This window comes from Siniperca chuatsi, linkage group LG17, assembly GCF_020085105.1.
Source record: "Siniperca chuatsi isolate FFG_IHB_CAS linkage group LG17, ASM2008510v1, whole genome shotgun sequence".
Lineage (NCBI taxonomy): Eukaryota > Metazoa > Chordata > Actinopteri > Centrarchiformes > Sinipercidae > Siniperca > Siniperca chuatsi.
This window is the reverse complement of record NC_058058.1, coordinates 17,807,706-17,831,926: the sequence shown is the minus strand read 5'-3', so window position 1 is coordinate 17,831,926 and position 24,221 is coordinate 17,807,706. Positions and strand designations below refer to the sequence as shown.

Sequence of the window (24,221 nt, the reverse complement as noted above, 5' to 3'; positions counted from 1 at the left end):
ACAGACAAACAGAAGAACACACAAATATAAACATGCAGCTATGCACACACACAGATTTTGTTGACTAAACTGTACTTCTTACTGATTACAGAACCCTTGACCTTAACCCACACCACTACATTCCTAATGTTAAACTGCCTTATTCCAACTTTAAACCAAAAGTCCTAAACCTAAACGAACCTGTTTAGCCTTTATCTTGGAGAATTGTCATTATGGTTCCACTGTTTTTTCCTTGTCTCAGTTGAAAGAAACACAACCACAAATACCTGCATCAAGTACTCAGTCCTGACCATTTTGTTGACTTTTTAAATCTATTTTAACCAGTGAAACTCTCAAACTTTACCAATAATCCCATTAAGTAGTTTTAAAGTTAGATAAAACAGTTTTCCAATTGTGATTGATTTTGTTCTGAGACATAAGTGATGCTATAAAATGTAGCTACAAGTTACAGAAAGTAAAACAAAAGCTTTAGTTTTAGCAGATTTTGAAAAACTATCATTTCAGCACTTTTAGAGCATCTTACAACCTGTGTCATGATCCTAGAGCTTGACACTCAAACTGACACTCTGCAGAATAGAGTGCACTGTTGCATTAACCTTTAATGCAGCCATTCACTCACTTGAGTTCACAGAGTTACAACAAATGTCAAGTTTAAACTTTGATTGATCTACAAACACTTTTCTCACACCAAGCCATAGTGAATCAATATTAAAGCAATGATAAATCTTTTATCACAGAAAAAAGTGTGTCACTGTATCAGTGAAACCTGTCAAGCTGCTTCTTTGCAAGTCCATCATATTAAAATACGTCGCACTGCTCTTCTCCAGCACACCATGCTTTCTTCACATATTATTATCTATATATTCACATTATTCACATTCAAACATTTTCAGCTAACTTGCCTTTATCAGGGTGGTACGTGAGTCTGTTTCCAGTTTCCTTATGTACAACACATTCATCTGTCATGTGATCGATATATCACCATAGATACCATGTATACAAAACTTAAACTATAAGAAATATATCTGTAACCATAAATACAGAGTATAACATTACAACTAACTTTTCACATTATTCCCTAACAAATACATTTCATCACTCATCTTAACCCATTAACAGGTAAAATGTTAAATATCAATTTTTCAATGCTAGTAAATACATTTTGTATTCTTTTAACTTAATGATTCTGATTACTTTTTCTAAAGAAAAATCACCTCAATTCCCATGTATTTCAGGAAAGAGACTGGATGATTCATTTCCATAAAATGTGCTGCAACTAGAAAGATCTTTCCTGCTATTCTTTGTTTTAGTTCTCTTAATGATTTTCCTACACATCCACAAGGACATGTTAATAAGTAAATGACGCCCTTTGTGTTGCATGAGATTCCTCCTCTGATTTGTATTTTTTTTTACCTGTATGTGGGTGGCTGAACCAAGGTTGTCTGGTTGTGTCGTTACATTGTCCACAAGCCCTGCATTTATAGTTTCCATCAGGGATCAATGAGATTACAGTTTGTAAAGATTTTTTTTTTGTTTCGGGTGGATATATTCAGAATATACCAACTTGTCCCTTACATTATTTCCTCTTTTGAATATTACTCTTGGCTTGTCCATACAAAGATTTTTTATCATCTTTCTGTAATATGTGCCAATGTTTTTGGAGAATGTTTTTAATGCCTTGCAAAACTTTGGCATATTGAGTAATGAACAAAATTGGTTCAGCTGATCAGTGATTCCTAAGAGCCAATGGACAGAGAGGCAAAGTGAGGAGCAGAAGGGCTCCCCAGCCAATGTTTTTGGAGAATGTTTTTAATGCCTTGCAAAACTTTGGCATATTGAGTAATGAACAAAATTGGTTCAGCTGATCAGTGATTCCTAAGAGCCAATGGACAGAGAGGCAAAGTGAGGAGCAGAAGGGCTCCCCATGCTCGTGCCTCATACCTTTAGTTAGTAGTCATCATCAAAGAGGAAGTACTTATGGGAGAGAATGAAATCTGTCATTTCATCGACTGACTGATTTAAGGGTAATTTATTCCTTCTATCTCTGAGAAAATGGTTCAAGGTTTTCAGTCCGCCTTTATGGGGTGATGATGGCAAAATAGCTGAAAATGTTTGGTGAATAAAGCATGGTGTACTGGAGAAGATCTATGCATCGTGTTTTACTTTGATGGACTTGCACTGGTGTGCACCTAGCTGTGTGTGCACTTTCAAAGTAAGAAATTCTAAATCAAGCTGCTTCTTACCACAAAACAGTTATTTGACCACCAGATAGAGCTAAATTTAATTCTTGATCATGTGTTTTTTTACATTTCAGGCTATAGTGTCATCATAGGCTTGTTGATAATCAGTGTAACAGGTTATAGGAATAGGTTATATTTGTTGCCAGAACCAACAGAACCGTTAGAACCACTCTTTAGGTGAGTTTTGTATATATCCATTTTAATGTTTCAATCTAGAAAAACAATGGATTGGTATCAGCCGGAAAGTGTTAACAAGTCATTTCAGAGGAGCACAAACCCAAAAGCTTAGGACAAAGAGCTGCCAGATGAGAGAGCATCTAGACTTCATCAATGCATTTAGACAGACATATTTAATTGCAAAACGCAAATGAACAACAAATATGATATTTTATCTGTGATTAGAGATAAAATAGAAGTTAAAAAAAACTCTCACACTCCCTGTTAAACTGATGTAAAAAGCGTGGTAGCCAGTTGTGGAAGAACTATTCAAATCATTCACTTAATGGTCGTTCCCTCCCTGGTCCCCAAACCAAAATCTGTTCACTGGATGTGATTAAAGCGAAATAACTTATCACTACAAAGGGGTGAAATGGTGGCAATAAGCTGAAGCAATATAATTCATGGTGAACGATGGCTAAAATGTCAAACCATAGAATGTATCTCCTCAAAAAGTGCTGAATAACCCAGGTGAAACAAAAAAAAAACAAATAAACAAAAAGACATTCACTAAACCTAACTCCCTGCCTGCTGCTGGTGGTAATGAGTGAACCAAAACTGTAAAGTTGGTGGCTGTAAAACCAAAACAATGAGCTGAAAGATGCTAAAATGCTCCATACAGCTGAGGGCAACTGCAGACTAGTCATTTGATTCGTTATTAATATAAAAATATAGATTGTTACAACTTTAAACTTTCACAAGTATATCAATTTAAAGCTTATTAAATATTCTGCAAGACCACCTATGTTTGAAACAATTAGCTCATGAAAAATAGGGTGTGAAAAGTAGCCCCATCTTTTTTTTGTTATCTAGCAATATCAAATCAAACAGTGCTGGAGGGGTTGTGCTTCCCACATAAAGTAGAAACAAGGCTATTACATACTGTAAATGTAAATAAATTTCCTCCTAGATTTATACAATAATATACTTTTTCAAAAGAATGATTGTCATCTATAATTCCAAGCAGTTGTGTGTTTCTGCCACCTACTGGTGTAAACATGCTTCTGCAAAGTCCTGCCCAACATCAACATCCCCAACTCTCTGTGTGTGTATGTGTCATTGCATCCATGCAAACACAAACACATTACCCCAGTACTTCAATCACTTCATTGGCTTCTGGTGCAATAAAGAATCAACTTTAAAATTCCACTTCCTCTACAAACATATTATTAAATTATATTATTAAATGCAATAATGAAGCACAAGAAATGTGCAGAAAAAAACAATGTCACAACAAAATGTGTGGACGATCTTGATACTTAGCGGTTAATGTCTTTGTGTTTGAGCATCTGTGTCTTCTTCTATCTGGTCAGTTTAGAGAGCCAAGAGAAGAACTTCTTCTTCTTGGTTTTCTCTCTTCAGGCTCTGCTGCTGTAGGTGTAGGCTCCTCCTGCAGACTCAGCTCCAGCTGGGTCAGCTCTCTTTTTCTTCTCTTTTGATGGGGATGTTGAGGTTATATGGAGTCTCAGCTCCCTGTTTGGTGTCAGCTGCAACGCTCACAGTAGGCGTGAGGTGGTTTAGGATCTCTGTGGCCATGAGGCTGCAGGCCACCAAGGCAATCTTAACATCCTCCCCTCTCTACTCATCCAGGTGTTAGGCAGCGCCTCGTACAGTGTGACTTTTACAGTGTGAGTGGCGGCACAGTTTTTCAGCAACAAGTAGCTATGCTCCACCATCTTGTTTTCAAAGGCCAGGTTCTTGTAGAAGTTCTTATTACGGCCTTTAAAAAGTTCCACCAGGATGCACATTTGATGGTGGATTACCAAAGCTCTGTCTGTGAGCAGATCTGCTTTCACAACATCACAGTCGCCAGCCAGAAGCTACAGAGGACAAAGCGGAGGTAGTTTGAGGCTTTGAAGCACAGATTGAAGATGTTTTGCCTCCTTGGTGGTGGAGACAAGCCCATGGTCTCCACTGTTATAAGTAAGAGAGTTCAGCAGCAGGGAGCTGTTATCAGCTGCAGTTTCCACCTCCTCATAAAAATCAGCAACAAAATACTTTTTGTCCACCCACACAACATCCCAGTTGGACAGATGAGGCTTGCTGATGTGTCACTAGTACTCCAGGATCTCCTTGTCTGTTATCCTGGGGAAAGCCATCTGGAAGACCTTAGTGTGTCTTATCCAGGATCCATGCTGCTCAGACATTTCCTCCTTGACAGACTCAGGGAGAAACTGAGAGAACAGCCGCCTCTCCTCCTCACTGGGTGTCTGGGTGGACTCACCTGCAGACTTTGCCTTGTGTGTTGTGAGGACAGCCTCGATGAAAAGATGAGGGATGAAGCTCAGGAGTGCAGGGTCTTTTCTCATTAGCTGCTTCCTACACAAATGTTGATATTTTTTCATCATCAAGCCTCTCTTCAGTTATGTGGATGAATATACTTGACATTTAATTTCACAAGTAGCATTATTCCATTTATGTCACAGGTATATCATGTGTAGTTTTCATCTTCATTTATTGTAAATCAGTAAAGGACAACAGATGACCAAGTTCACCAAATGAGCAAGAGACAAAGTTCTGTTTGGCTGGAAAATACTTCAATAAAATATCATGTGTGAGAATTAATTTACCAATCATTTAACACATATTATCAGAAAGGCTGCTGATAAACCCATCCCTGTCTACACTGGTTTTTGGTTAAAATGTGAAAATCAATGTGATTGAATCAAATAGGATAGATCACAAACACACAATTATGTACCATAGTTGAATGTGTGCTTGAATAAGTGATTTATTATTTCATTAATACTGGTCATTTTTGGAGTCATCACACTCCACTGTCCCCATTTGCTTAATAAAGTTATTCCAAGTTAAAACAAACAGTTAAGTGAATCAATTAACATTTCAATGACAAAAAAAAAATAGTTTAATGGCAAAAATCACAAGCAAGCTACTGTATCTTCATATACACAATTAAATGTCACTTGTTAAACAGGATAAGCAGTAAAGAAAGATATAATTCAGCAAAAAAATCTATATTATTATATTATTAATAGGGTAGCAATGAAATTGCACAAAACATGAGCAGAAATGTGAGCAATTTACTTAACTGCATCAATATAAGTTCAATATTGTGCCTTAAGAACCTGTGCATAGATATCAATAGACAAACGACAGTTGCAGTTGTAATTCAAATACCGTTAAAGAGGATTTTCTTTAAAGCAACACAATATAATTAAATCATGCATTTTGTTGTATTCTGAATCTTTTTAATCACTTTAAGAAAGTTGGCTAAAAAGAAGAACTTACTACATAAAACATATACAGTCTGGTAAAGATGATCATGTTGAGTCATGAAGGGTATGATATTGATGCCTGCATCAATGCCTCCTCCTGCAAACCATAAAACAGTATAATTAGTGTATTTTGCAAACAGTACTCGAGTAAATGTCCTTAGTTTGCTCAAAAGTCTAGTCCATACTCCATCGCAGTAGCTAGGCCTAGAAACTAGGAGCCAACCGACAAGAAGAGGGCGCTACTGCAACAAATTGAATGCCCCTTATCTAGCAGAAGAAGACGCTAGCTGCCGTACAACATCACAGAAGAAGAAAAAAGACATCAGTAGTGTCATATAATCATAACATGACCAAGGTTATCCCGAAGATACTGGAGAAAAAAATGACCTTCATTTGACAAAAACAGAGTGTAATCTTATCTCGGTAAGAAGAAAAGGTCAGCAGCTCGTTGTTTGTTATAGTATTATGTGTCTGTCACATAACAAACCGGCAATGACTTGCTGGCAGCTTTAGCTAGGGGGCTAACTATCAGCCGCATGACGGAGGAGGTCACGCCAAACTCCGTTTAAAATAATCACAATATTACACCTACTCGCTTTTGATCAGTATGTAACGTTTTAGGATTGGTCTGCCTCTTATTCCTTCCATCCCCGACCATCAAAAGACACCACGGTTGGTGGCAGCGAGCATTATCGGTTATACTGAGGTCTTGAGGCACGTTTTCTGGTGTAGTTAGGTGGCATTTGCCTGACGTGAATGTTAAGGTATACTAGATTATTCCGTGAGCGGAGTTTGGTGTGCGGTGCCCTCCCACCCACAGGGGTGACGTTGTAGTTAAACCGCATTGTTGAGGGGCTCAGATGTTCAATCTGCAGCAGCTGAACAGAGGATTTATCAGTCGAAAAGAAACCTCAAAGATAAAGGTGAATGTATGAACATATACATATGTGATGTTAAGTAACATTAAATTGGCAGCTAATGACAGATGTTCTCTGTTCTTTTCTGATATCAGCCCAGGTCGCGATGAGCGTCCCCTGTTTCTTGACCTCCGCTGCCCGAAGCTTCAGCCTGCCGTGTCCCGCCGCCGGAGTGCTCTGCTGCCGGCTGCTGGGCCCCAGCTCCGTCACAAGGTGAGTTTCACCTGGAATGTACCGGCTCTGTTTACTGTGACCTGATGCCCTGGCTGCTCACCCCTACGGCACTGTAGAGACTGACAACAAATTAACTATAATTTGACATTATCCAGGGAAATGCTTGTTAGTTGTCCAACCGGATATGCTGTCCAGGTTTCGAAATGTGTTTTAACTTAAAGGGCCAGTTCACCCAAATCTGAAAAACGTGATTTGGGTGAACTGGCCCTTTAAGTTTATTGTAACTTGCTGGCAATGAGAGCAAAGTCTACTTGCCGTTTTTGAATATTCTTGTCATATAAGGCTGCTGTGTAGCTCTTCACTCACTGCATAAGATAATATTTCACATTCAAGGCAAGTGACAAAAACTACCTCCTTTTTATTAGAAGAAATATGTCCTCCAAAAGGCAAATGGACCATCTAGAGAGAACAGCGAGCAACTCCAGACAAGATGTAAGTTGATATTTTGTTGTTGAATACATTCATCTTGTCATTTTGATTTCCATCCTAAGATTATTAACCCACTCTTAAACTCTGCTCTCTTCCTCTGTGTGTGTGTGTGTCTGTGTGTATTATGTTCTTGGCTGGCTGCCTAACACAGGCTTTGTATCCAGCTCAAGTATGTGGCATCATAAATGAGTCAGAGATGGTGAAACGTTTGAGAATAGCTGTCCATCCAGACTTCACCTTCAAAGCAGGACAGTGGTGAGTAGACACTCACGTTAACTTGTCACCAACTCATTAAACATTTTTTTTGTCATGGGAAGGAACACTGTCACGTTGTGTTGTGACACCTGAGGTATTGCCCTAATGAGACTAAGTGGGAAAGTTACTCTGGCTTAGACGTGTTTTATTAAACTCATTTGTGACCTCTCCTGTTGGGACAAATTAATAAAATCGTTTGTGCTTCTGTCAGATTCCCAAGCATTTAAATAACATTAAATAGGAGAATGCACAGCTCAAATCAGCAGAAAAAACACAACAAAATAATACAACACGTCGTTTGCAGTCACAAAACAAGGGCTGACAATGCAGTTTGATTAAACTTATAACCTCCTTAGTTGATTGCCGACCACATTTGCAAATTGCACTGCTGTAATATAATGAATATACCCATAAACACACAGAGGCCTGTTCTCTTCCTGAATAAGTATGAAATACCTGAAAAATGCTGGACACACTTTGATCCCCACTGTTTTTTGACTGCAATGAACACTAAAGTAAAAAGGTTTCCATAACCATCCTCATAGGTCCATCCCTATTAGTCCTCTTCCCTTCCCATGGAAATATATTTAAAATGCTTTAGTATTATAATTTCAACAGCTGAATTGTTGTGTTCATTCAAGATGTTGGGCTACAGTTACAATAGTAATAGTAATAACAGTAATAAGTTGTGCTTATATAGTGTTCACGTCATATTGTTCAGACTGCAATCACGAGCTGTCATGGAGGAAAACCCGCTCACCCTCCTAGCTGTAATTATGAGTCGGAGATGTCGGGAATTTCTGAGGCTTACAATATCTCCCACACGTAAGTGACAACAAACCTGTGACAAAATTGCTGCAAAGCCACCATAGCTAGCATGTACATATGAATAAAATCTCACTCAGTTCTCAGAGTACTGGGGTTACCCTGGCAACCAAACGTTTTCCTGTTGTTCCCATTTTGCCGACATTGTATGAATGCAACATTAACCTCCTTAAACTTGTCTCCAGCCAGTTAGGCTTAAAGCAGAAGTTACCATAGTAACACTTTCTTCAAGAGACTGAAATAAGCAGAACCTGCCAGAATATGTCTAGATTACCACCTGAGCGTGCGTTCTGAAAAATCCCTCTGAAGTCCTTTCACAGTGCCTGTAGTGCTCATAGTAACCACAAGGCGGTGGCATTGTGTTTGATTTGGCCTGGTTGTTTTCTTTTCTCACAAAACTTTTACAGTAAACAGGAGTTGACAATCCCACATCACAGTCAACATGTGAGCCAGCTCAAGATTATTGTTAATAAATTGTTGTCAAGGAATGCATCACATCAGCTAATGGAAGGATCAAAGCTTATGAATCATTTCAAGCTTTTTGTCAGGTTAAACCAGATAGTTGGAGACTTAATAAGCTTGCTTAAAGTTTGCTCTTAGGTTTGTGTAGGTAACTGCTATATGCACTGGATCGTATGTATGCTTCCATTTTTGACATGCTTGAGACACAGTGTCGTGTTTTTGATCAGTGCATAACACTGGGGAATGTTTTAACTTTCAAGCTAATTTCCAGTGACTCTTGTAATCATAATAGCAAGTTAAGTACTTCTTCGATGAAGGCAGAGCTTTTTTCTGAGTCTATGTCTGTCAGTCAGTGTTGCCAATGCTAATTAGTGTACCCTGCACATGCAGTATATGTACATGAGCCCATACTGTAGGTGGGCGGTAGTGAGATATAAAATCGGCAGCCAGTTGCCCTGCGGTGTCTGGTAATGAATGGAAATAGATGGAAATCCTTGAGTTTCAGTGTTTCTGAGAAAAAGTACTGTTTAGTTGTTCATCTCCAGGTGGGAGAGGAGGAGAAGAAAGAGAAGGTGGGTGGAACATATGTGTGCGTCTTCACAGCAGATCCATATTTATGATGCCTCTGAGGGTTGTAGAGTCAGTGTCTCTTTCTAATGTAACAGTGGGTCATTGTATTGGTAGAACATTAGCCCAACTGTTTAGCATTGCAGTTTTCCTCTGGGCGTACGCTGCCTTGCTTGTTGATGGACAGACTGGGACACTACACTTTGTTTATACCAACTAGCAGGCAACTTTTCATCTGGTTCGGTTTTGTTCTACTTGGCTTCTGCAACAGGCTGCCCCCTTTACTGAGGTCAAAGGGCACCACGCTACCTTCATTCACACTTTGACCCTCAGCAGCTCAGCACATTTTTACTCTTCAGTTAACCATTGTTTAGAAATCTGAAAAGTCAGCTATATTTCCAGTCACAGCAACATGACTTTTGAGTGAAAACACAAGAATTATTATAATGGTTCGAATTAAATGATTGTGGTTATGTTTTATAACAACGTGCATGTAGTTGTAACATATAACGCAATGCAATACAAGTAATACATATAATACAATGATGTTAAAACAACACATCCATGATCAGACTTAGTATTGTCATGTCAGAGTGAAGAACAGAAACACATTTTCAACTCCTGATATCTTTAGCTTCATCAGTGATGTAAACATTATGACTTCACAGGTTTTAGTCTAGATATGGATAATCAAGCTCAAACATCCACAATATATCAGTTGACTGATTTAAATAATTAATGAATTAATTGTCTTTTGTGGTTGTGTGTGCAGGGTGGATTTCTTCATCCCCGGCATGGAGAAGGTGGGAGGTTTCTCCATGTGCTCCAGCCCGGGTTTGCTGCAGAGGGAGGGCATCGTTGAACTGGCCATCAAATACACCAAACACCCCCCAGCGCACTGGGTCCACACCACGGTGAGTGGGGGCAGTCAGATATATAATTTTCCGTATACAGAAGTATGATATTGAAAATCTGGAAAGATTGCTGCCTAGGAGTAGGAATATTATAGAAAAGTAGATTTGGTCATCCACATAGCTGTCTAATGGTTTGCACGATTACACTGCTAGTGTATGCATGAGAGAGACGGTGAAACAGTGTGAATGTGAGAGCGCAAGAAAAGAGATGCAGAAAGAGGACGAGTAGAGCGAAAAGATCAGGGTGTTGAGAAATGGTTAAGGTGTTTAAACAGTTAGGAATTGAGCACTGCCACATAATCACACCAGTGGTTATTCTAAAAAGTGTTAAACTTAAAAGTTGTGATACACTCCCAATTGAACATTTGGTTCATTTAACCACTTAAATAATTCCTACCCTTTTCATATTTTTCTGTTAGGTTTTGTTACCCAAATGACAACTGATGTTTGTCAATCATGTGTAATTGCTGTCAAGCGCTAGTAAAAGTGAGTTGACAAATTTGAAAATTGCCTGTGTAGTAGTTGTGAAGTAGAACTGCGATAGTTAAGCTAAAAACTCAAGAGAAGTATGTGTTTAACTGTGTAGAGCAAGACATTCTGAAAAGGCATTTATGCCCAGCAAGCCTACACGGGGTAAATAAAGGTTGCGTGTACATAAAGGCATAATAATAGAAACAATAATAATAATAATAATAATAATAATAATAGAAATATAGAAAGGTTCAGTCTTTTCTCTCTTCATCATATGTTCTATATATTCTAATCCATTAATGAAAAATTGGTGCATAACATTGTATTTTGTTTACCAGGACATGCTCCCAAAAAGTAGTTTAAAAAAAAAATCCAATATGTGCGAGTAGTTTTATGAATATGAATGAATGAACAATGTTTCCTTCTTACCTTTCCATTTCTCTATCTCTGCATGTTTGTTTGCAGCTTCTATGTTTGATGATGGGGCTTAATAAGTAGCTTTGAGCTACTATGCCACGTGTAAATATGTATCAGAACGTGGTGTGATGTGTTTGAGTGTTCTGAGACTTACAGGTCTCTGCTCTGAAATCTTTTGATGATCCATTTGTTTGATATTGCGCTCTGACTCTTCTCTGCGAGCAGGAATAGTGTCGGAACCATGATAGTAGATTAAGAGTGTGAGCATTATTATTTGTGCATTTGCATACATGTGTACGAAAGCAGATCAGGACATATTAACTTGTGAAATCGTTTTCACCCATACCATAGGTTTGTTGTCTGAATGCATGCTGATCTAAAAGTGTCTTTTAACTGTTAACTGAGGCTTCAGTGTTGTTAAAGCGATGCTGTATTTGTCTTTGGAATTTATTTCATATCTGAAAAGGTGTATTTCAGTATCGGAGTTACCCAGCTCAACACAGTCTGTTGTTATCTCCTTGTACCTTTTTCTGTCTCTTTTTTCAATTTCTGCCTTTATTTTTATCTCTCTCTCTCCTTCCTCCTTCCCCTCAGTGTACAGTGGGCTCCCGGGTGGCAATGCGTGTCGGCGGGGACTTTTTCTTCGACCCGTCACCCTCTGACCCATCCATGGATTTGCTGCTGGTGGCCGGTGGCGTAGGGATCAACCCCTTGTACTCTATCCTGTTGCACACCACAGATCTGCTGCATCTCAACCAAGCCTCTGGTGGGCGGGACTATAACATAGGCTCTGCCCACCTCTGCTACAGCGCCAAGAACACCCAAGAACTGCTCTTCAAGGTGTGTTCTTGTATTGTTTTTGACTGTCGGAAACTTTTGCCAGGAATTTTGGGAAACTTGCTGATTTTTTTTTTTTATTTTTTTTAATTTTGAATATCTCTGCTAGGTGTACACATGTGTCCATGTGTATGTCTGCAATATAGTGACAGGTGTGTTGCAGTATGTAAGAAGAAACTCTATTACGAATGTATTATTATCTACTCTGTGTTCCCAGAGCTCCATCATTGAGGCATGTCGGGAGTTCCCTGACAAGTTCTCCTGTGACTTCCACGTCACGCAACAGAGCACAGACGTTGACCCGCACCTCCAGCCATTTCTCAACCGTAAGTAATCCCCATTCACACACACTCCTACACACATACACTTTTCTTTGTTTAGCAGGGATAATTTAGTGACTGTCACATTCTACCATAGTTTGTCTTTGTTGATTTATCTCTGTCATGTAGAACAGGCACTATCAAAGCTCCACATGGGAGACCCGGAGGGAATAGGTGCTGCAGCACTGAGTCTTGATTAATTGATTGACTTCCCTTGTGTCTCCCCAGGCGGGAGAATCACAGAGGAGGAGTTGCGGGCTCATGTGGACCCGCAGAGGACTTTGTGTTTCCTGTGCGGCCCCCCGCCCATGATCGAAGCAATTTCAAAAACTCTCATGGACTTCGGCCTCCCGAAAGACAGAATCCTCTTCGAGAAGTGGTGGTAGAACCTATTATGCTTCCCAGAAACCTACAGGGTTGTCCTCCTGGCTAGTGTTCCTTTTTGCAGTCTTCAGGGGGAGGATGTATGGGGTGTGGTGAGAGTGGGAAATATCTGAAATATTCCAGTGATATGGACTTTAATATGAGTGCTCAAATACTTGAGGAAATTCACCCTCTGATCTCTGCTGCTGCAACCTGTGCCTGATCTGTGATAGACAGCTGGGACCGCCCACTCTTCAGCTAGCTGCTGACTCACAAAGACAATAGAGATGAGTTTTATTTCTTATAATCTAAAAAGGACTGTGAAAAGACATTTTTCAGCTCACTGCCTTGCTGAATGTTACAACAAACCTGCAACTCCAGAGTCCCCTTCATGTGTATGATAGACACATTGTGACAAAGATGTTACACATCTTCAAATCGATCTAATTTCCAATGTATTTCATAAGTGATGCTTAGTTTTACCCCAAATTTTAACCTAAATGTTTACTCACTAATTTCCCTATGCAAGCATGTATTAAAGCAATAATTTGATATTTTCGGAAATACACTTATTTGCTTCCTTGCCAAGAGTTAGATGAGAAGAGCAATACCATTCTTGTACCTGTTTGTTAATTATGAAGCTACAGTTAGCAGCTGTTTAGCTTAGCATAAAGACTGGAAACAGGGGGAAACAGCTAGCCTGCCAGGCCCTGTCCAAAGGTAACAAAATCCACCTACCAGTACCTCTAAAGCTCAGTATCTCATTTGTTTCATTCATACAAAACATAGGTGTAAAACGACACGTTATGTTTTTATTGGGGGGTTATGTGCCAAACTGTACGGATGAAAGAAAAGAGATATAACAGGTTAAATAGTGAGCTTTAGGCAGATTTTGTAAACTTCGAACAGAGCCAGCTAGCTGTTTCCCCCTGTTTCCAGTCTTTATGCTAAGCTAAGCTAAGCAGCTGTAAGTGTGGTATTGCTCTTCTCATCTAACTCTGCAAGAAAGCGAATAAGTGCATTTCCCAAATTGTCAAACTATTGCTCTAAAGTCCCTAGGATGTAGAGGATCAGTGCAAACAATAGCAATCTATACTTTTATTTTATACTATACAGTTTAAGTGTTTTATGAGTGACTCATTTTCTTTTATCAAAATATCTCTGCTAATTTAATCAGATGTGTTCTTAGAAGTGCTCTATGTGTATATATACTTATTGAAATAACTCGGAGCTATTTATTTGCAGAACTGAAGATTTTAGATTTCTTTGGCTGATTAGTTTGAGTTACATTGGAGCAATTGTTTTTCACATTTTACTCACAAACTTCACAGAGTGTATTTTTAGACTCAAAAACCTAACAATCTCCCACATATTGGCCAGTGTCCTGCCTGTTTTACTCACTTGCACACTGTTATATGCATATACAGTGCCTATCTCACAGGCACACTTCCACATACCCATTAATGGTTTCTCATCCCGGGGTGGAGTGAGTATCCCATGGTGCACTGTAATGGAACCTCCAGGTGGTCTCTGATTGGCTTGGATCACTAAACATCCCTCAGAGATGGTTGCGAGCTTCTTGTTGTCGTCTCAGTGGGGTTTGCGCTGTTGAAACTCATTTTTGAGTTGTTTCTGCGTTTCTTCCTCATATGAGGAAATTGTTTATGCTGGTAAGGTGAGATTTCAAGCAAATAAAGGAAATGAAAGGAGTCAATCTGTTTTCCACCACTTTATTGACCTCTGCTTTTATATAAAGACTGACATGTCACATTACTTACACACAACACGAGGTGGTCTAGGAAATAAGTAATAAATAGTTGATTTCTAATTTACACATTTTCTGAAAATGAAAGGTCAGTTCTCCCAAATTACAAAAAGCATTTTTTCCACTTGTAGTATCTAACCAAGCAGACAATTTTGGTTTGATTCAGCCAGGTTTCGAGATTTCGAGCAATGTGTCTTTCTAGACGCAATGTCCCAGTTACTCTGGATAATCAACAGACCTCACTTTAATCCGTTTCCATAGAAACTGTTTTCTACTATAGAAATAGTCCTTAAGAAAACTGTCGACTGTTCTGTGGATAATCTGGAACATTGCATCTGGAAAGAGATGTTTGTTTTTGTTTTTTATGGCTCCATGCCGGCGATAGCCGTGGCCAGAGACATTATGTTTTCGGGTTGTTGGTCCCATTCTTGTGAACACGATATCTCAGGAACGCCTGAAAGGAATTTCTTCAAATTTTGGCACAAACGTCCACTTAGACACAAGGATGAACTGATTAGAATTTGGTTGTCAAAGGTCAAGGTCACTGGGACTTCACAAAACATGTTTTTGGCCATAACTCAAGAATTGATGATCATATTTCATAGTTGGTCGGACAATTGGTGATACTTTTGACTCAAAGGTCACTGTGAACTCAAAATGACCTTGACAAACACATTTTTGGCCATAACTCAAGAATTGATGCTGTAATTATGACAATCTCACACAGACGTTTAATGAGATACAACGATGAAGTGAGGACATTTTTTTTAATCTAAAAGGTCATCTTCACTGTGACATCCATGTTGTGGAAAAATACTTTTTTGGCCATTATTCAACATTAATGCAGGAACAGAACATATTTCACAGTTGGTCGGACACTGAATAGGTGAAACTTTTGACTCAAAGGTCATTGTAACCTTTAAATAGGTTTTCAGCCATAATTTAAGAATTAATTGGGCGATTCCAGATTTCACACATGTTGCTGGGACAACACAATGAGTTAACAATAACTAGCACAGTATGGGCTTTCCTCCATCTCGTCCTTCCTGCCTCATTCTGAATTTCGAGAATCGTCAGAATCAAGTGACTGCAAACAACGTATTGGAGCGCGCCTAGCTAATCGTGATCCAGTGAGTGAGTTTCACCTACAGCTCAGAGAGGCTTCGCATCTAAAATGCCAGGAGAAAATAAAAGCACATTTTGTGTAGCTATACTCTAAGAATCCATCTTTACATAGAAATCAAGTACATGTGTACCTGTTTAGCCAATACATCTATGATAATCCTTCATTAATCAGTTCAACAATATATATTTACTGGAATCAAACATACATATCAATATAGTGATAACTTCCATTTAGCCAAAAAAATACTCTATACATTTTATTCAATTCCTTCCAAGTATTCACTACATATATTATGAGTCTTGACAGACATGGATGTAAACTGCAACTTGACTGGTTGGCGGAGGCATACAACCAAGGGCCTTCCTGTATTGAGGTGAAGAAATCTCAGATGAAATCTCAAAACCTGGCCAACTCAAACCAAAGCTAGCTAGATTTGATTAGAGCTAAGTGACAATCTTTTTCTTTTTGTAATTTACATGAACTGAACCTTTTAATATTTAGGCCCAATAAAACATATCATGTCTCAATGCAGTGTAGAGCCTGGCCGATACCAATAGAGAATTTTAAAAACCATATAATCGGCCGATATAAATTTTTTAACAAACATTTTTGATAAGGGTTGTTTAAGTTGTAACCAAGATACTGTATGTATTGAGTGAAATAATTTTGAATTAAAAAATAGGAACTACAGTATGTAATGAAGACAAAGTTTCTAAATTACCTAAAAAAATCTTTGGCATTTTGGTACAGCAATTTCTTGTAAATTATCGGCTGACATTTAAGCCAATACCAGTATATGCATATGTGATAAGCCAAAATCAGCCAATGCAGATGTATCGGTCAGGCTCTAATGCAGTGAACTACATACAGTACTTTGTGTTAACTTTTCCCCCTATTGTTTCTATCTTAAATTATATACTTTACATATAAAAATACAGCGAGCCCAGTGAAATCCGTACTCCCTTTTTAACAGTCCTATTACAAGAAAGTAGTAAAATACAACAATGGTCAAGAAAATAATACTTAAGGCTTGGACTGGAGACTTGCTCTAGGTTGTACTCTAAAGCCTTGTACAGTTTCATTTAATTTCATATAAGGATACATCAAATAGCAATACTGACCCAAAAGCAGAGAACTGCACAACACTTTCCCATTTATGGGAGCTACAACCTCAAAGACTCAAGAGTGTTAACACTCTAAACAGCAGACTGAAGCAAAACATGATGACTAGTAACAGTATGATTGACTACATCTGGGTTGTCCACAGAGGAACAAAAAATCCAGATCAACAAAACGTTATTTTAAAAGGCTTTTTTTTTTTTTGATAAACTAAACAGATCTCAGCTCCCCCTTTCCTGCTTTGTGCCCAATGTGTCAACAGACACCGGAAAACAGCTGCTGTTTGATCCTCTCTTCCGTCTTCACCTCCTCCTTGACCCCTCCATCATCTCTCTGACACACATCTGTCCATCTCACCAACTTCTCCTGCTTGGACAGTAGGATCTCATCAATGTTGGTTTCCTCTTCCTGCTCTTCAACAGAAGCCCTGCTCCCCGATAGGAACGATATGCCCTTTTGATGCCGTGTATCCTCTTCACTCTCCTCTCCACCTTTCTGAAGGCTCGCTCCTTCGCTCCTTCCGCTGTCCCTGCTCTTCCTCCCCTCTTCCTCTTCTTCCTCCTCCTTTTTGGTGTTTCTTCTTAACCTGTCCATCTCTGTCTCCATCACAGGGGACTTATTCTCTCTCTCCTCTTGTGTATCTTCAGTAGATTTTTTCTTTGCCTTGCTGCGACCCCTGAGGTTCAGCATCTGAAACCAAATAGATGTGTTTGAGACAGTTTTGCACGTTGTGCCATGTCTTTTTCTTTCCATCTCTCCAGACACCTGACAAACCACAACAAAGCCTCTTTCATTGATGCCTCTTTCCTGTACAGTTTGAGGTCGACTATTTGCCTATAATTAGACTTTTCCTGAACTGGTTTATATTTGCTGTACATCCCATATTTAGTAACATTAATTTTTAATGTAACCTTCTGTGACATAAAGTCACGTATCTTAAAGGCACAACAGAGATGTGACAGATTTGCTGCGAAGATGGAAGACAAAAGGGAACAAACCTTGAAGTCTTTTCTCTTGCGCTGCAAAATGGGTCTCTGAAGGAAGAGGATTTGCTTGGTCGACAAACTCCCGTCACTGCAGAAAGAAAAGAGCAGCACTTTTACTACTGTTACCTGTTATGTTATAATCTGAGGAGCTGCATATCACTACATGTATTGAAATACAGTTTCTTTTCGCTGCGGTTTGCAAAGTGACAGGTTACAAGACAACAGCACATCAGCGACTGTGTTTTTGTTCGCAGCTCCAACAGACTTCAAAAGCGGTTTCCTGTTGAGATAAGCATATGATCATGATTTGTCCGATCTCTAACCATCTGTCCTGTGTATCTAAACTACACTGTCAGTCCTAATCCCAAAAAGAATGAGACAGGCAATGTAATTAGTCCTTACCGATTTTAGGTGTTGTTTTTCAAACTGATTGAATGTAAAGAAAAAGCAGAAGACTTTAGGTTTAGTAGAGATGTGAGTTTATAGTTGTAACAATAGTGTGTTGGTAGTTAACTGTACCTGTTGGTCTTGACAATTGGTGTGGGTAACACACACATCAGCCTCCATCCATACGGGGCCAGAGACTGGAGCAAGGGGATGTAGTCTGTCTTCACCACAACACCCTGGACAGGAGTGAAGGAAAGAAAATCGCTTATACATAAACAGTGCGCACACACACAAGGAAAAACTGCACAAACACATTACAGTACGTCTGCAGGTAGGCAAATTTAAGCACAGCCAAAGACATTTTTCATTTCCACTCTTATGTAATGTTTGACAGAAGACAGCTTAAGCTTTCAGTCACAAAGGTTTTCTCAAAGTGCACATCTTGTCCAGAGTATTAAAAACCCAAAGACCCACATCAACAACGGTCCACTGCTCAACCACAATGGCGTCGTAGGAGGTGTTTGTGGTCTCTTCTGCAGAGCTCTGGAAGATGAACACACTATCCACAGATGAAACCCCATTGTCTGGAGAAACGGGACACATTAGAGACAGAGTCAAATAAACAGAGGAGGATAGACATGAGTCACAAGCTCATCTCCACTCTCCAATCTCTCACTATTGATCCCCTGTTCCCTCTGACTTAAGCCTACTTATTCCATGGGTGACTGAACAGTGACTTATGGTGTAAGCCGCAGACTTACGGCACATAACTCCATGCATATCATCCAGCAGTGAAGCAGAGATCTACAGCCTGAGCAGCTTTTTCCTCTTGTCATGAACTAGTAGAACTCAACCAGTGAAAATTCTTAGGTTAAAGTCAGGAGGTGAAACATTTACTTAAAGCTGCAATAATCAATATTTTTATATTAACAATAGATCAAGTGACTATGCTTAATGTATAATGTAATGTAAAGTGGTCACCCATAGTGATGAACCCACAGATAATCGTTACCCAACTCTGCAGATCCCCTTAGCTTTAAGGAGCATTTTAGCTGATTTCAGCTTGTTGTTTTGGTTTCATGGCCCACAACTTTACTGTTTTGGTTGGTCTTACTGTTCTCATCAACCTTGTTTCCAGCCGCAACCACAGCTGTTTTCAGGAAAAAGCTCTGATAAACCCACAGCAGACAGACAAAGTTAGTGGAACATGTACCTGCTGAAGAGCCAGCTATAGCCAGACAGAGCTAAAGGGAGCATGAATATTGGACTCATCTTTACCAGGTGGACAGAAACACATCTACAAATGAATGCTGCATTGCTCTGTACTTGCTGGATATGTAAATAGGCAACTGTCTGCTAACACATTGACCATATTAACCTTAAAAGGGGATAATATGTCAATGTTGTATTTAAAGTTTATTGCGCTGCCCCCAAGTGGCCATAAAATCTATTTAAGTTTAGGACTGTGTGTTAAAGGCCAACAACTACAAGACAATATATATTTGGTGGGTTAGGAGTTTGTGTTGTGGTATTGGGGGAGTATTACTTTAAGCTGATTGGCTTAGACAACATGGATTTCATAACAGTACAATTTCAGACCAAAATCAATCTATTTAAATGGGATTGCTGCCATCAGTTGTTTTGCTAGCGGATATGAAATAAATTTGTGAGGTGCTTTCACGTAGAGTTCAATGTTGGTGAACTTTGACTCTCAAATTTGCGCCACTGACCAATGCAAACCATCTTGATAGTGATAACTTGAAGGAATCGGAAAATCCAAAATGGATGAAGCTATCCTATTAGCTGTGTCCAAGAGGTTCATGAACTATTCTGTGAGGATGCAAGAATTCATTTCGCTGTGCCACTTTCTGGTGTGACTTGGCACTCATGCTGCCTAGATTAAAGTTGCACACCTTTTTTCTATGCATGACTGTAGGGTGACAGCGCTTCCATAATGACATAATCAACAATAGTTAATTGCTATAGCCGCAAAACATACCGTTATCATCTCCAAGGTGAAAAAACCCATCAATGAGGTGCGCGCCGCTGGTGAAATGCTGAGTCATGTGGTCAAGCCAGTGTGTGTCAACTTCTGTGATTAGCCCTGCTTCCTTTTGTACTCGCAGTGGCACCCTGAGTGAGTAGAACCTCAGAGAAGCGTTCAGCTCCCCTGTGTGATTGTACAAGGCAAAGAGCTGCATCCCTGCAGGCACACAAACAGAAAAGCAAAATGGACAATTGGACACTAAATAGAACTTTACATGATGATGATTTGTCCAATGACCCCACTACAAACAGGAAACAGGTTACTTACTAGCCTGCGCTGGTGGTGAAGTTGAATTCTTATCTTTCTCTGAACTCTTGAGCCTGATGTGGTTGTTGTTGTGTGTCGTCACCCTGCTTTGCCCGTCTGTACAGGTAGAGTTGGACTTTCTTTCATGGTTTGGATCCAGTTCTGGAGAGCTGAGCCAGCTGTCTGAGCTTGAACTTTGTCTTTCTCTCTGATTGGAAAGGTTTAAATGTTTCTCTGTGGATTCTTTAAAGTCTGGTAGTTGGCCCTTCTGCTGTCTGATCATACCTGCAGTTTCTGGAGGGCTGGGACACAACTGGTTCCCTTGGGCTTCTGCTGGGTTTTTATGTGGACACCCCTGAACTGTGTCTACACTGGGTTTGCTGTGATCTTGAGGTTGTTTTGTAGATTCAAGTGACTCTTTGAGGCTGATCTGTAACATCTGGATTTGCTCACTGGACTCTTCTCGGTTAAGCTCTAAACTCTGGATGGGTTTCAGAGTACTGAAGTCTGGTTCTCTTGGCACCAAAGGCTTGTGGTCCCGTGAGTTATGTTCTACGCCTTCATGATCTAACTCTTGAGGTTCAAAGTGGTGATTGTCAGATTCTATGTCATTATGATGGGGTTCTGTAGGATCTGTTGGGCTGGTGTTGGTGCTGAAGAGGTGTCGATGTATGGGTGAAGGACTTGAATGTAAAGAGGACAGCTCTTCAGGGTCCCAGTGCCCCAAGAAGGGTCCTCCACCTGGCTGCTGGAGAAAGCCCACAAACATCACCCCTTGCTCTGCCACATCCTGGATCTGTAGGGGTAACATACCCACACAATGTCAATATCCATAACCACCAATAAACTCTAGAATACATTTGAGTGACACATAAATATAAAGGACGTCATTCACAGCACCACAAATAAATTTGCACAGTATCTTCTACTATAATCAGACAAACAAAGCCTCATTTACACACAAACAAAGGCTGACGTACGCAGAGCAGATATTCTGCAAAATAACAACCTACCTAATCATCTGCAAAGATCAAATATTCAAATGACAAAAGGACCTCATTATCTCAACGCATCCGTGTGTGTACATGTGTGTAACAGCGTGTGCGTGCGTGTGTGTGCCGCTCCCTCCCATGGAGCTCTGGTGGTTAATTGTCAGTTGATATTTGGGCTGACAGTTTTAGACAGGCTCAACGGGAGGGAAATCATATTGCAAACTACCACCAAACAATAATGAGACACATCTTCCCCTATTACCTACTACTTTTGACACTTCACTCATCCATACACACTCATCACATACATAAAGAGTCTCTCTATTACCATCCAACACACTCACAATTACACACACTTACACAGCTTTATCTGATGAGTATGTCCGGAGACAGATTGAGAGTGGGTGGGCTAGTGAGTGCTAGAAAAATGGAAGTATAGAATTTCACTCACTTTCAACACACACACACACACACACCCACCCCAGCCTGTCACTCTGTCTGCCCGGTACTGCTCCTGGGTTCTTATCTCGAACTCTCTCTGGCAGTTTGTAATCTGATTGGTTATTCATGTCACGCTGCTGGAGCCTATCACATTATACCCAGTGATGTGCATTTCCATCCAATCAGGTTTCCCTTTGTGCTCTATGGGTGTTCAGATGCAAATCTATTCAATAGAGCACATTTTCATTTCCCATTGTGGGACTGTTGGCGAATTCATGAGCAGAGAGACTAAAAGCAAGTTTCACAGCTGATAAAGGCCAGTGATGACGCTGTGGTTGGCAAGGTATCTTAGGGTTAAGTCTCACTATAGTTTATCATAACTTCCCTTCCTTTCATTATATAGCTCCTCCTTCTGTTTCCTAGTTACAGGATAGTGAGCAGTGTCACATGAGATGCAACTAGTGGGAAAAATAGTGGGCTCGAGCTGTTAGCCTCAAGCAGAGATGAGGAGCAAGCTACAGAGGTCTGATAAGCTCACTTCTTTCTAACTCAACACTCCCAGATCTTTTTCATTATCAAACTTGTAGTTTGATAATGAAAAACTGGACGTCCCATCACCCATTGAATTAAATGTACAATTCCACCTTGGTGTGGTATACTCTAGTGTGCACACATCACCATGAACAACAGCAGACATGTATCATTTTCAAAGTGTTGCTGAGAAACAAAACTCTCCAAGAGTTGGGAGTTGAGATGGCACTGACCCCTGTAAGTTTGGATTTTGCTTTTACAATGTCTGCTATTCTGGTCAGTTGTCCTTTGCTGTTTTATTTGAAAAATATTGTACAGGTCCATTTTCTCATGTAATTTTGAACCTACTTAGGCATGCCTGTGCAAAACTAATAAAAAAGGTTTAAAGAACAACTGGCAGCCAACTCAGTTTTTAGTGCCACAGCAAATCCTGGCCAAATGTTACCTTATAAAACTGATTCCAATTGCAGTGAGGTATACACATATTAAATTTGGGGAAAAGAGAGCACTGCACCTGCAGACAGCCAGAGTTGATGTATTAGGGGAAAAAAGTCTGATTGGTGCATACCTAACACTCCCTTTCTCTTTTAATTGAAGCATTCAGTGTCCTTCAGTTAGATTTGTTGTTGCATGTTTTCACTAGAAGGCCCTTCCTTGTAATAATTCTAGCAATGTTAAGCCCTCTACCTTGCGTAGGAGCCGTGGTGCACAAAGAGCCTATTTGGCCAACCATGGAAATTACAGTTAAAAAAAAGACATAATTTGTAGAACATTGAGAAATACAAGAGCAAAAATCACAAGAAAGACAAATTCTTGAAAAATTCATCATATTAGACCAAACCAGCTTTATTGGCATGATTGCGGTCCCCCTGGAACTCACCCTCTTGACATAGCTCTGGATCACTTCTGGGTCAGCAGCCTGGTGACCTGCCACACACACATCTGTCTCCAGACGATGTCTTCCCCACCTCAGTTGGCTTTTCTCTGAACTATAGGGTGAGAAATGAAAGAATTAAAACAAATATTCAGCATAAAGCATCAATCATATGTTATTTAGTTCAGTTCAGTTCTGCTCTTATGAACCAGAAAATGGAAAATGTTCCCGTGCTGTTATAACATTACGCTGGACTGTTTCCTTTAAGTTTGTTTCTTGTCCATTATCACCAGAGCAGTTCCATCACTCAGTAACATTGCAGTCTAAATGAGCCTTGGCTCTATAGATTCTGGCAGACACGCTCATGTTCACTACCACTCATTGAACCAGAATGATCACAGCAGAAACATAATGTCAATTCTGGTACAGGGTGAATTTTCCATTTAAAGAGAGCACACATTCACCGAAATCACAATAGACTTATTAGACAGAAAAAGGAACTGAATTTCCTTCTGCTCCCACTGCAAGACACCATCATAAAAGGAGTATTCAGATACGCCTCTTCAGATTTGGATTGAGGTCAGTGGGAAGGCCGTGGTAATATCTTGTGCTCTGAGGCGTGAGTGACATTCTCAGCTAGATTTGAAACAGTAGTTCTGTCAGATTTTTTTCTTTCATTTTTAGGGTTTTTTGATGAAAGGGGGTGGCGGTGATGGGGACATAAAAGGCGGAGTAAAGGGGACGAAGGGGGGTGCGGAGGACAAAAGAAAAGGGGGGGCGGCCATCACTGAAGTAAGCAGATGAAAGGATGGAGAGATGGTTTCTCTCTTTCAGCGTGCTGTTCCCCTCTGGCGAGAGCTGGTGATGCAATCAGCCGTCTCCACGGTGACAGGTGCCAGGAAGCAGCAGGACCACTTGGCAGGAGGGGCATCAAAGGAGCAGCCCGACACCTGCCTGTGCACTAGAGTGTGCGTGTCAGTGTTTGTGTGTGAGTATGCTATTCC

At 40.0% G+C, this 24,221-nt stretch overlaps 2 protein-coding genes across 4 annotated transcripts in view; one reads left to right on the top strand and one right to left on the bottom strand.

Moving 5' to 3' along the window:
* Positions 1-5,957: 5,957 nt before the first annotated feature.
* On the top strand, positions 5,958-14,417 carry oxnad1 (oxidoreductase NAD-binding domain containing 1). 3 transcript variants are annotated; one of them, XM_044171063.1, is made up of 8 exons: positions 5,958-6,115; positions 6,705-6,822; positions 7,209-7,275; positions 7,424-7,527; positions 10,154-10,295; positions 11,778-12,023; positions 12,238-12,346; positions 12,569-14,417. In XM_044171063.1, exons 2-8 carry the CDS (start codon positions 6,716-6,718, stop codon positions 12,724-12,726), a joined length of 933 nt encoding a protein of 310 aa, XP_044026998.1. In that variant the 5' UTR covers positions 5,958-6,115; positions 6,705-6,715; the 3' UTR covers positions 12,727-14,417. The 3 variants fall into 3 exon arrangements, with proteins under 3 accessions (XP_044026998.1, XP_044026999.1, XP_044027000.1); XM_044171064.1 differs by having other exon boundaries at positions 5,970-6,128; XM_044171065.1 differs by lacking the exon at positions 5,958-6,115 and adding an exon at positions 6,137-6,615.
* The window catches only part of rftn1a (raftlin, lipid raft linker 1a), a 24,112-nt gene continuing 14,308 nt past the window's right edge, over positions 14,418-24,221 (bottom strand). Inside the window, exons 4-10 of the mRNA XM_044171062.1 lie at positions 23,224-23,332; positions 20,401-21,175; positions 20,086-20,289; positions 18,561-18,670; positions 18,219-18,322; positions 17,712-17,787; positions 14,418-17,403 (exon numbers count right to left, since the gene is read on the bottom strand). Of these exons, the coding sequence (XP_044026997.1) occupies positions 16,969-17,403; positions 17,712-17,787; positions 18,219-18,322; positions 18,561-18,670; positions 20,086-20,289; positions 20,401-21,175; positions 23,224-23,332 (1,813 nt within the window). The 3' untranslated portion in view covers positions 14,418-16,968. The remainder of the gene's footprint in view (positions 17,404-17,711; positions 17,788-18,218; positions 18,323-18,560; positions 18,671-20,085; positions 20,290-20,400; positions 21,176-23,223; positions 23,333-24,221) is intronic.

Coding starts and splice junctions, on each gene's coding strand:
- oxnad1 (XM_044171063.1), top strand. CDS start 6,716: ATGAGCGTCCCCTGTTTCTTGACCTCCGCTGCCCGAAGCTTCAGCCTG. Junction 7,528..10,153: donor ACCTTCAAAGCAGGACAGTG/GTGAGTAGACAC, acceptor TTGTGTGTGCAG/GGTGGATTTCTTCATCCCCG. Junction 12,347..12,568: donor CCTCCAGCCATTTCTCAACC/GTAAGTAATCCC, acceptor GTGTCTCCCCAG/GCGGGAGAATCACAGAGGAG.